This window comes from Takifugu flavidus, chromosome 19 (genome assembly GCF_003711565.1).
Source record: "Takifugu flavidus isolate HTHZ2018 chromosome 19, ASM371156v2, whole genome shotgun sequence".
Taxonomy (NCBI): Eukaryota; Metazoa; Chordata; class Actinopteri; order Tetraodontiformes; family Tetraodontidae; genus Takifugu; species Takifugu flavidus.
In genome coordinates, this window is record NC_079538.1 from 8,016,579 (window position 1) to 8,028,848 (window position 12,270).

The following is a 12,270-nucleotide window of genomic DNA, read 5'->3' on the forward strand; positions in this document are numbered from 1 at the left end:
TCTCTGGGGCCCCGGCTCCACAAATACACACAACTCTGTCCAACTCTGGCTTTTACAGTTTCAGCTGTTTTCAAGATAGGTTTCCATACAGCATGTCTAAATGAAAGTCTCAAAGCGCCACCGTTCAAGAGTGAAAATGAAATAAACCCAAGTCAACTCAAGAGTTAACTAAAATAAAACAATCAATTGTACTTTAAATAATCCCTCAACACTATGAATATGTTGCTCCGCAAAGAGCGTTGAAACAAATATGCCACTGTTAGTTATTGTCTATTTAAACTGAAATGGCAACACCAAAATCAGAGTACCTGCAAGTTATCGACGCCTCAGCAACCGACGCGTCGCCTCAGTCCGTTTTATCCCATTTGTTGTGAACTGTCTCCCTCTGGCGGTGGACTAAGGTAAAAGCCCCACCGTGGTCTTTGGTAAACGAGTCAACAGTTTCACAAGATTACTGGCGTCAAACGAGCCCCATACTGCCCCCCCTCCCTTCACTGAATTAGTTTATTATTGGATTTACCATCATTTAGTGTTTAAAATAGCGTCTTCCTTTCTAATACAGGAAAGGCATGTGAATAACGTCTGGTACAACCTTAATCTCGTCAAAAAAACACATTCCTAATCATTCTATATAATGATATATATTATATATTTAATTATTCATATTTATTTCAATAAAATTATGGCATGCCATTATTCGAGTTTTGACTATTTTCTTCGACAGGAAGTTCCATGACCGGGAATCGAACCCGGCTCCACAGCCAGGGACGCTGTCAACCTATCGGGTTTTTTAACGGTAACGTTGCAGTAACACATTGCGTCACCAGGGGGCGCGCCAATAAGGTGGGTGTGGGGGGGGTCGTCCAGATTTTAACATGAGCTGTTTGAGGATGCACGCAAGGTAAGGAGACACTTTTAGCTGCTTAAACTAGTCTCTCGTTTGCCTTTTTAACGAGTCTTTCTGCGCTTTGGCGTCAGCGCCAGGCCGAATCTCACAAGGAAAAACACCGACTTCTCTTGAGCGACGTCTGTTAAGCTCGAGAGCCAAAAGAAATAAAAATAACCGACCTATCCCCGCCAGGTTGCTATTGTCCCGTTTACAACGCAGCTAGCTTATACGGTTAGCGTGACATGTTCGATCCGGACTACAGTGTCAGCGATCGCGCTTGTAACGACGCGGCTGTGCGGTACGTGTGCGTGTGCGTGTGTTCGCTTTGTTGTTGCTTCTGCACCCCGAGCACCCGTCGGTCAACGATCGGATTCATAGATTAGGTTCGGAGGCAGGGTTAATCAGGGCGACCACGCAGCTCGCTGGATAACACCGCTCAAACGTGGCCTTTTATCTGCGACCGGCCGTTTACCTCGTTATATAACGCAGATTGCGCACGGCGTGATTGGGTTTAGGAGACGCCGCGATATCGATGTGAACTGTTATCGGTTAAATCCCGCGGCTAGCTAGCGGGCGGTGTAGCCACCGTGCTCGGCTGCGTGTTTACATCCGACCGGACCGTCTTTAAGACGTGTCCGTGCTGCATGGGTGCATTTCCCAGCCCGGTGGTCGGGCTGAAACGGGCCAGCACGCTCGTCTAAACGCTGTCGTCGCCTCCCACTTAGGCTTCACCTCCTAATGGTCTTCTCCATCTGAGTGCTCGTTGTTGAAAGAGGATGCTAATTCGCCCTTCTTATTCCCTCCGCAGGACGAGGACGAGGTGGGAGTGCGCGGCCTGAGAGGCGCTTTTAAAGGCTGAGCGTGCAAACTTGCATGTTTTATATGGATGCATTCGACCAAATGCAGATTTAGGAACCCGCGCAGATGGAAAAAAGGGACAGGAAGCCGGGATATTTCGCAAGGTAAGAGTTGTTGGCTCCTCTCATCGGCCTTCAGCAGAAATATGTGAATGAATTACACCCCAAACCATCTACGGCATATCTTTACCCGAGTCCCGTGGATTTGTTTTGCATCTGTGATGTGTGTGTTTGCAGGGGATTAAGTGGCACTAAAAGGAAAAGTAGAAATATATATAACATATGGATGTATATCTTACATAGAAATATTAAAGACAAATCTTTTGCCTGTAATTAGGAACTGAGCATAAAGGGTTTTTGTTTCTTGCTTTACCTGCTCGAGTATCGTGGCTCGTGTGTGTGCACGTTGGTTCCATATCTGCTAATATTTATTGACACCTATTTAACAGTCGGGCATCGTAGTCGCCGTTACATCACCTGTCTGAGAGCTGCACCCTGCTGATAGGGACTCGTGGGCGTCAGACCGCAGGAGCCGACCCGGCCAGCTTCTGTTTCATTAGACGGGTTTTAGCAACGCGACACGATTCCCGGGAGGGAAGACTCGTCAGAGCCACGGCGTGCTGACCAGCTCGCCTTTTCTTGATGAAGTATTGTAGACGACATGTATCATAGGTGTTCGTTATGGAGAGTGGCACCAACAATGTGAGTGAGTAAGCAGAATTTGGGGGGGTATACTCGCCAGTATTGCCATCTAAATGTAACCATCTGTTTAGTCTATATAAATGACTGTTATCCTTTCATATTCAGCCTGCCAGGTGCATGCGATTTAAGGGAATTTGTTACGTAAGATGGGGGAGTTTCCTCTAAACGGCGCGTCCAGACGCGAGCACATAAAAAGTGGAAAAGTTTGGCCCAACACCGGAGACTCCTGCGGGCCTCCACGCTATAAAGACGAGTAGTTTCATTGTTTCCAGGGATCGAAGGCGTCAGGAAGGGAAACGTTGGTCTTATCTTCCCCACCAGTTATTGCTCTAACGTGGAGAGCTCTTGCTCGTTGCACCATGTGCTCCCTCCCTTCCTGCCCGATACTGCACAGGCCAGTGTGTTGGACCAGATGCGCTGACAACAGGGGTTAACCCTTCCTAGACTTTCTGCTTCTGCTTTAATTTTTAGCAAGACACTTGTTTTAACATCTGGATGCAAAACTTACAAAGTCAGTGTAACAAATATACCAGTAATTGAGTCAGGACGGATAAAATTGGTAAGAAATGCATGCGTGATTATTCTCACATTCCTCAGTGGACCAATGGGACGTTGGTCGCCATGGCGAATTCACCAGGCACAGGTTGCTGGATGAATAGGAAGCATGACAGTAACCTGACCATGCTGGGATTAAAGCACTAACCTACGAACAAAAGGTTGTCGAGGAGATAAAATGGAGGTGTAGCGGTGGGATGAAGGGAGGAAGAGAGATTAAGACGCTCCCTGAAGTGGAGCGGAGTGAACGAGCAGATGCTCCTGCAGACTCTCGAGTTCAGGCAGGAGGCAGGAGGCTGAGCCGAGGCTGTGGGAGATGTTGTCTCCCGTCTGGGGCCTTATCGACCCCCTCAGGCTGCTCCATTACAGCACTTGAACACTTTAAACACTCGGCTTTGGGTTCTTCCCCCATTCCTTCCCTCTGCTGGTGCCCTTTAAGTAGCACTATGCAGGAGATGAATCAGTTTTGCTCTTAACCTTCTTCACCATGGCTGGTATCAACACTGTGGGCCCTGTCGTCTCTCAGAGCCCCCCCCCCCCGGTGAAACCCCAACAATATTCCTGGATGCCATTACATCATTTCCTTACATCTCAGTTGTGAGAGCTCTGTAACGGGAGAAGGCGGCTGATGCGGCAAAGAGGGCAACTTGCTGCATCAAGCTGAGTGGCGGGGGCAAAATATTCAGCCCCCCACCCCACCCAATCCCCCCCTTCGGTCGTGTCCGAATCATTGACGGTGATCAGCCTTTATACACGCCGCCTTGACCCCACTGCAGAGGTTGTTTTTTTTTAAAAATAGATCCAAGTGTGACTGTTCCCGTTTGGAATTCCGACAGGCTGAAGAGGCGGAAGCAGCTGAAGCCCAGCCAGTCGGAGAAGAACGCGAACGAGCAGAAGCCGGCAATTATCTCCTGTCCAGACGTCCCCAAGGGCAACGATGGCAGCAACAAAACCGAAGTACAGAGAATCACATCGACGTTACCTGCAGGCTCAGGTCAGAGCCCCTGGACACATTTATACAGTCTGAGGGTGTTTGGTGGTAAATGTTGATGCTTGCTTTTAGGCTGGCTCACTCAAACCAGTTTGGAAAAATCCAAGTCTTTTCCTCCGTCTTGGTAGTAACGTCGGCAGCGGAACACGTGTTCGCATGAGCGACCTCAGCAGTTTAAAGAAAGAGAAGGAAGTTGCGTAATTCGGCAGCCTCGCGCTTGATGCGACGCAGCAAGAACATGATTTGGATAAATCGGTTCAAGTTTCACTTTACTACAGGACAAAATTGGATTATCTAGGCAGCCTCATGTTCAACCATTTTTGGTAATTTGATATCTGCTAAAGTGGATTATTGGGCTCCTCCATTGACATTAATATCCAGAGAATTTGTTAGCTCTGTGACGGTCTGGTGCGCAGCCGTTCAGCCAGCTGTGTCACCTGGATGTTCAAACCAAACAGCGTCACATCAAGCACATCACTACTGTCATTTAAAACCTCCGTGTGTGCACGCCATCCGCTCAAAGTCCAACCCCGCACGTGTGTGGCCCGCAGGCTGTCCCAGCCGAGCCCAGATTTAGTGCCGAGGCAACAGCCGAGTCGGTGCAGCAGCACAGACGCAGCTGGAGTCTGTCGGTCTGATGCTGAGTCACAGCCTGGGAGGCGGCGGAGCCATTACACACTGGGAGAGCGCTGTGCTAATGGCCCCGCTGTTGTTGACGTGAAGAACGCTGACTGTGGAAGTTCCCAACTACAAGGGTCAGACTGTGAACCTTTTATGATAACTGCTGCAGAATGTGTGGGCCGGGGAGTTAAAACACGGGCGGGATTGGTTGTTGAAATGCTCGTGACCACATCACACGATGCTTATTTACCTTTGGAAATGGTCGGCGAGTCGGTACACAATGTGACTTTTCCTGTCTTATCGCATCCACTCGTAGATAGCGGCTGTAAAAATAAAAAGAGGGAGAAGAGGAGGCCGCCGGGGACCGTGGAGTTCATCGTGAGTGACACTGCGACTCGTTGGCGGCGGCGTGCGCTGGGTCTGAAATGTTTCTGTCCCGTCTGACAGGTGGGGGCCAACGACTCCCTCAACAGCATCGCGCTCAACTTCAACATCACTCCGAACAAACTGGTCCAGCTGAACAAGCTCTTTTCTCGCAGCGTTTATCCCGGCCAGGTGCGAAGCTCGGCGCCATGACGACCACAGCCGCTCTCGCGTCCCTTGACCGGCTCCTCATTGACTGTCGCCATCTTTACAGAAGCTGTTTGTTCCTGACAGTAACCCGCTGGAGCAGGACCAGAATCCCTCCCTCCCCAATGGCTCGGCAGACAACGCCTCACGCGTACGTACTGGGTTATTGTAGATGGGTTTAGGGGACAGGGACCGTTTCAGGTTCTGATCGTGGCGTCTGACCTACAGGATGAAAGCTCAAACTGCACGTCCATCCGCCGCGTGCTGTCCTCCAACTCGGAGGACGAGAGCCCCGCCACGGTTAAATTCATCAAGATGAGCTGCAAGTATTTCACCGATGGCATGGTGAGTCGATGGCGGACCCTCCAGCTTTACTGTTTTTACCCTCGGCGCCGCTGATCCGGTTGTATCGTCGTCGCAGGGAGTGGTGGGAGGCGTTCTTATCGTGACCCCCAACAACATCATGTTTGACCCCCACAAGTCAGACCCGCTGGTGATCGAGAACGGGTGCGAGGAGTACGGCCTGATCTGCCCCATGGAGGAGGTCATGTCCGTGGCGCTCTATGACGACGTCTCCCGGATGAAGCTCAAAGACGCTCTTCCGTCGTAAGAGCGCCCACACGTCTCCATTTTCTTGTTTCCCTGTTTGTGTGACTTCTGCCTCTCTCCTCAGCTTGAATTCCTTTTTTTTCCTCCTCCTTCAAGTTTCTATTTCTGACCAATCTCTTCATTTGAACTTTAAGTTATTTCGTTTTTCAGTTCTGTTATTTTGAATTTGCTTTTACATGTCACACGATTGTTTTTGTCCCTGTATTCATTCATAATTTCAGTTGGTTCTTTTTGTCCCCCCCTCCCCCCTTTGTTTTTTCTCCATTTCCATCCTCACTGGCGCCGTGGTATATGTCCTGTGGTTCCGCCCCACTCACAGAGACCTACCCCAGGATTTTTGTCCTGTGTACAGGCCTGGTGAGTGGGAGCAGCTACCATCAGAGCGGGACCTCAACCCCTTCAGCCGCTACGAAGCTCTCGATCCCAAGCGGCCCATCGTCTTGGATGATTTCGGAAGCGGTAAAGGTGTGAATTATTGGCTCTGTGCAAAAGACTTATGGACACATGTGTTGTCATGGCAACATTTCATTATCACAGTGTTTTCATCACTACTTACTGTCCTTGTTTGATTTTAAACTTACCAGCAAACACAGAGGAGGAGCAGGCAGAGAAGTCTCCATCAGATGAAGGCTTTACAGAGCTGGAGCCTACAGTTAATGGGAGCACAGTGGACACGGAGGGCCTGTCCTCCATAACCGCCAAGAGCCAACAGGAAGTGGGACCCTGCCAGTCTGAAGACGAGAACAAGTCCAACCTTGATTCAAATAAAGAGAAGCTGGATGAGGATGAGGATGAAGGCGTAGCTCAAACTAGCTCCATAGAGGATGGGGAGTCCCTGCAGTCTGCTTTAGAGGCTGAAAAACTGACGGATAAACCCACCAAACAGGAGCTAATGGAAACCAGAGACATTGAAAATGAAGGCACTGAAGAGCAGCTCAACAGAACAAGCACCGGTCCAGTGGACCTAAACAGACAGCTGAGTCTCTCGCAGGGTTCTGAGGTTCTGGAGACGTCTAGCATGAAGACACAAAGTCCTGACAGACCTACCTCTGGAAGTCTGGAGATGGACAGGCACAGGGAAAGCTACGAGGCAGAGATGAAATCGTGGCTGCTGCAGAGGATGCAGGCGCCTATAGAAGGTAGAAACATTCTGCTTGGAGTCAGTTCATGCGAATGACACTAACACTCTTTTTTTCCGTTCCACTTCGTGTAGATATGCTCTTCTCATCGGAGGAGAGGAGTAAAAACCCACCCATGTTCCTGTGTTTCAAAGTGGGGAAACCCATGAGGAAGTCCTTCACCTCTGGCCTGACCTCCAGCCCCATCCATACATTCGGAGGGCGGGGCAAACAGCCAGAGTATTGGTTTGCTGTCCCACAAGAGAGGTGGGGATGAGCAGCTCTTTCACCAGTACGCAAATCGGTCCCAAAAAGAATTGGCACTCCCATCCCAATGTTCTGTCTGTGTGTGTTTATTCCAGAGTGGACCATCTGTACTCATTTTTCGTCCAGTGGTCTCCAGATGTGTATGGAAAGGAGGCTCGGGAACAGGGATTTGTTGTTGTGGAGAAAGACGAGCTAGACATGATCGACAACTTCTTCGGCGATCCTGCCTCTTGTAGCTGGGAGGTGAGCCCGCGCTGAAACCCTGACAACACACACACACACACACACACACACAGTGGGGTTGACCTTTGCTTTACACGTCTGCTCCTTTTTGCTCTAAGATCATCACCATTGACGAGGCCAAGCGCCGGCAGAGTTTCGGCAGCTGCGACTGTGACTTGTCCGCGGAGGCTCTGCCGATGCTCAGCGACACCAGCGACCTGCTGCAGGACACCGACATCGAGAAGGTTCCGCACACGTCGCAGACGACGTTCAACGTGGTCATTTCAGCTCTCGGAAGCATCGTCGGTTATGGCCTCTCTCTCCCCGCAGCTCTCCTGTCGCCTGCCGGCCCGCGTGCAGGGGTACCCGTGGAGGCTGGCCTACAGCACTGTGAAACATGGGACCAGCCTGAAGACCCTGTACAGAAGTTTGGTAGACGTGGACAGTCCTGTGCTGCTGGTCATCAAAGACGCAGATAATCGGGTGTGTTTTGGAAGCAGCCAGCATCAGTTCAACCAGACAGGCAGCCAATAGGAATTGATTTCATATGCTGACACATGTTTGTGTGTCTTAGTTTGACTTCAGCAGTGTTTTCATCCTCTGATCGCAGATATTTGGGGCCTTCTCCACTCATCCCTTCAGAGTGAGCGAACACTTCTACGGGACAGGCGAGACGTTCCTCTACAGCTTTTGTCCTGAGATCAAGGTTTGTCACATCTGCGTCCGCTTCAAAGCTGCCGTCGCTGTTTGGGTTTGTTCCTGAGACCCGAGACGTTTCTGTCTGTGCAGGTGTACCGCTGGACGGGGGAGAATTCTTACTTCGTTAAGGGAAATACCGACTCTCTCCAGATGGGAGGAGGAGGGTACGTCTGCACTGCTTGTTTAAATTTCAAAGCTTTTTCGGGTGAAACAAAATAAAGCGGTCCTGTTTTCCGACCCTTCCCCTGCAGCGGTCAGCTGGGCCTGTGGCTGGATGCTGAACTGTACCGAGGAACCACCACCAAATGCGCCACCTTTAACAACCAACCACTGTCCTCCCAGCAGGACTTCAATATCCACAGCGTGGAGGTTTGGACCTTCGAGTAGCCCCTCCTGCCCCACTTATTCCCACATAGGCTGCAAATCTTTAAACACCCTCCCAAGCTTAATACACATTGCTAGGAGGTAAATGTAGCTACCCCACATCGGCACTAACTATTTTGTGAGCGGAAACGTTACTGAGGGCAGAAGAGGAAATCTCCCGTGTGCTGTTCTGAGGTGGGCTTTGACCCGGGGGTGCATTAGCCCCCTGAAAGCCTGGTTAAGTCATCTCGGGTCTTCGGTTGCCTTACATGAGACATCGCGTCCAGCTTCTCTAGCCATGATGCCAGAAGAGGGCTGTTACTGTTGAGGTTAATCCTGTAAAAAGTGTGGTTTTTTTTATTGTTGTGTCAGTTGTCTCATGCTGGAGGAACGTTTTTTTTTTTTTTGTTTTTTTATGGTTTATTTAAAATACAGGATCGCGAGTTGAAACGTTTTAGATTCAGCACCAATAATTCACATTTCAATGCTAAATGTTTACAGCAGAAAACCTTCACTTAACTCACAAGCTGCCGGGTTCTCTTACCTGGAACGTCGTGCAGACTGAGAACATTCCACGACATTTCCACCGATCCGAACAGACCAAAACAAGCAGAGCCAGGGAATGTTTGCAATGACCAAAAATGTTTTAATTTTATATTTGTTTTAAGCTCTTTGTGCACTACCAGATGGAGTCACGGTTGTGTGGTGACCACGTGTAATTTAACCACTTTCTCAGTGTTGTTACATGAATGTTCTCATTCACCCACGGGTCAGGTTCTCATGAAACTTATAAGGGACTTTTGTTTTTAGACATCTCTTTGTCGCATAGTAACAGTTTCACGCGACTGAGGCGGGGAAAGGGACGCTCGGCCATTCGCTGCGTGTCTGACGCAGGCTTGTTGTGCATGAATTTGCAATACTGCGAACGTCCGACAGCTCCTATCATACCTGCAACGTGTTTCACCAGTTACTGCTTCATGTAGACATGAGCTTTGTTGTCTGTTGCTGGTCAGTGCTCGAACTGTGAATGCTGCCCGAACAAATACTTCCTGTGAACCAAACACTGCTGTGGTCTGTAATCACTAAAGGATCTATTTATTGTGTTGTTATTGCAACTACTTTTACATCTAAATAAATGTTGGCTACATGGGTTGTGTTTATCTTGTGTTTATTTATAGGTTCGTATTTAGGATGTCAAGTAAGTGTGTGTGTGTGTGTGTGGTGTGTGTGTGTGTGTGTGTGTGTGTGTGTGTGTGTGTGTGTGTGTGTGTGTGTGTGTGTGTGTGTGTGTGTGTTGGGGGCGGGAACAGATTGTGGGCGTGGAATGAGGGAGATTTCCGGGAATCATGACGTAGGCGGAAGTTACCGGTGGTTCTTATTTCTTATCCCGCAACGACGAAATAAATAAATTAAATATGAAAGAAGAGGCTTCCGAGTCTTTAGAAACTTGTACTTTCTGCTTAATAGCAAATGGCGCAGACAAAGAAGCGACGATCCTGAAGAAGGTAAGCTAAAAGCTGTCAAGATGGAAAGAAGTTTTGTTCATTATTATATTTGGCAGTTTTATCTACTTGGATTATTGCGACTTCACGCCTACAAATGTTTTAGACGGTCCGAAAAAATATCACGGAATTGTGTTAATAGTTAAAGAAGTTGTACATGTTATTTTGTGGTCGGTGTGTTATTAAACACAAATAAACCAAGTTTTTTAAGATGGGAAATAGCACACATATTGATCACCTAGTTGTAATTATATTTTCATCTGAACACAATTTTACCTTTTTATATTAATAAACTATTTAAAACAATAGGTCATTTCCTTGTTGTGGTGCCTTCACGTGCTGTAGTAAGCTAACGTTCTATTTTAAGATCTATTTCTCATATTTCTTTCCTGACAGAATAAAGAGCTGGTGGTCTTTAAAGACATTTACCCTGCTGCCCCTCACCATTACCTGGTTGTGCCCATACAGCACCTAACGAGCTTCCACTCCCTGCAGAGGAGACACGTCGACCTCGGTCAGATTCTGGATAGATCTCGCAAATGCTGCTGCCGAGTTGAGTCGCCATGGCTACAGCTGCTATTATAACTGATTAGATTAACACTGGCTGCAATGCTGCACCCGCAGCTGCTGCACTGCACCTAATCCTGCATTCACTGAGTTACCACAGTTACCACAGTCACATCACACAGCGCCTCTGTTGCCTCTGTCTGCTAGGTCATTTCCCTCAGCTGCTCCAGTTTAATGTTAAATATAACATATTCGATTTTACTGAGTGCAATTATGTCTCTTAACAGTTGAACGGATGGCTGAGATGGGGAAAGCTGTATTACACGACCAAGGGATCACTGATATGAGCGACATAAGGTAAAGTCGGGTAGTTGGCTACAGCTGTTGGTTTGATGCCCAGAAAAAGTGGGGGGGTTGATAGATTTTAAGAGTCTGTTCCTTCCCTGATGGATGTGTGTCGGTCACCTATTGACACTACAGCTATCTTTAAACATGCAGAAATGTAGATTTTAGAGGCCAAAGGTCGCCGGACTGCATGTCACGCAAAAGCTTTTAGCAACACACTGTTGCTAAATATTGGCTGTGTAGCTAATATTGTGTTAATGAGCCTGAAGCGTTAAAGAAAAACAGGTTTCCACCAGTCACACCACCACAAAAGCTTTTCCTTGAGCCACCACTGTACCTCATCATTTTAATAACCATGTGGAGGAATGTAATCGCCAGGCACTAAAGGATTCTGTGTAGTTAAATCCTAATCTTTGACACCTGTGATACGCTTTTAACCTTAAAGCGTAAACATGGTTGAACTTAATATTGAAACGTAGATTATGAGCTGTTTGTTATGCAGCTGTTTTATTTTTCCTTTTTTTTTACATTTTTTATATTGTCCTGATTGTTGTTCCTCCACACAGGCTGGGCTTCCACCAGCCTCCCTACACCTCGGTCGATCATCTCCATCTCCACGTTCTTGCCCCTGCCAGACAAATCTCACAGTTCTCGGCCTTTAAGTTCATTCCAGAAAGTTACCGGTTTGTAACCGTGAGTGCTGAATACCACATGGTCATTCATTCCATTTTGTCCCCATGCTGAAGCGAGTGCTCTCCTCTTTGCAGGTAGAACGTCTGTTAAGACATCTGAAGCAAAAGCCTCCAGGGGCTCCACGTTCGGCCGGCTGCCTGGACTGCTAAAAACACCTGACGTCGTGCAAAAATGTGCACAACAGTGACAACCTCGCAGTCATGACAACCAGAAAATCACGTTTCCTCATATTGAGTTGTATGAAATGTATGAAGATTGTTTTGTTGCGTATATATATATATATATATATGTACGGTAGATCTAAAACCTTTTTGTTAATTTAAATCATAATAAATATGTGAATTTTACATTTAAAATGTGCAACGCTGTTTATAGATGAAGCAAAAGACAGGAGCGGTATATTAAAGCGATGTGATACCGAACATTTCTAAACCCTGATTGGAATGAGGATAAACTTTAGGATAAACATACCGTAAATACTGTATGTGTGTAGTGCTTGTCTTTATATAGGGTCTCTCTCAGTACCCTAATTTTGGCAACATTCCAAAGGCATGCAGATTGGATTGTTGACTTGAATGGCGGATAAAACCTGTTAATCCATTATTTTAAATTAAAATTTTAGAATCTGCGCCTGTATTTACCCCCAGTCGATCGTGGATCGATGCGCTCGGTCAGCGATTGGTTGTCCTTCGTCCCGTCACGCCCTGGTCTGCATTGATTTTGCCGGTTTCGGCTGATAAATAACCAAAGCCAACAACAC

At 47.7% G+C, this 12,270-nt stretch overlaps 2 protein-coding genes across 5 annotated transcripts; both read left to right on the forward strand.

Moving 5' to 3' along the window:
* The first annotated feature begins 806 nt into the window (after positions 1-806).
* LOC130516110 (nuclear receptor coactivator 7) lies at positions 807-9,613 on the forward strand. 2 transcript variants are annotated; one of them, XM_057016919.1, is made up of 17 exons: positions 807-901; positions 1,698-1,851; positions 3,840-3,997; positions 4,932-4,993; positions 5,063-5,170; positions 5,253-5,336; positions 5,414-5,530; positions 5,607-5,791; positions 6,114-6,259; positions 6,379-6,933; positions 7,008-7,179; positions 7,275-7,422; positions 7,521-7,646; positions 7,732-7,884; positions 8,012-8,107; positions 8,191-8,264; positions 8,352-9,613. In XM_057016919.1, the coding sequence occupies exons 2-17, from the start codon at positions 1,814-1,816 to the stop codon at positions 8,485-8,487; spliced, it is 2,358 nt and encodes a 785-aa protein (XP_056872899.1). In that variant the 5' UTR covers positions 807-901; positions 1,698-1,813; the 3' UTR covers positions 8,488-9,613. The 2 variants fall into 2 exon arrangements, with proteins under 2 accessions (XP_056872899.1, XP_056872898.1); XM_057016918.1 differs by lacking the exon at positions 807-901 and adding an exon at positions 2,196-2,448 and having other exon boundaries at positions 1,279-1,851.
* A 179-nt stretch (positions 9,614-9,792) lies between these two features.
* Positions 9,793-12,268, forward strand: LOC130516443 (adenosine 5'-monophosphoramidase HINT3-like). Of its 3 annotated transcripts, XR_008947484.1 has the most exons (6): positions 9,796-9,968; positions 10,362-10,479; positions 10,760-10,829; positions 11,384-11,510; positions 11,585-11,756; positions 12,133-12,268. XR_008947484.1 is itself a non-coding variant. In XM_057017513.1 (5 exons), the coding sequence occupies exons 1-5, from the start codon at positions 9,879-9,881 to the stop codon at positions 11,586-11,588; spliced, it is 399 nt and encodes a 132-aa protein (XP_056873493.1). In that variant the 5' UTR covers positions 9,793-9,878; the 3' UTR covers positions 11,589-11,725. The 3 variants fall into 3 exon arrangements, 1 of the variants encoding a protein (XP_056873493.1); XM_057017513.1 differs by lacking the exon at positions 12,133-12,268 and having other exon boundaries at positions 9,793-9,968; positions 11,384-11,500; positions 11,585-11,725; XR_008947485.1 differs by lacking the exons at positions 11,585-11,756; positions 12,133-12,268 and having other exon boundaries at positions 9,810-9,968; positions 10,362-10,517; positions 11,384-11,468.
* Positions 12,269-12,270: the final 2 nt, after the last annotated feature.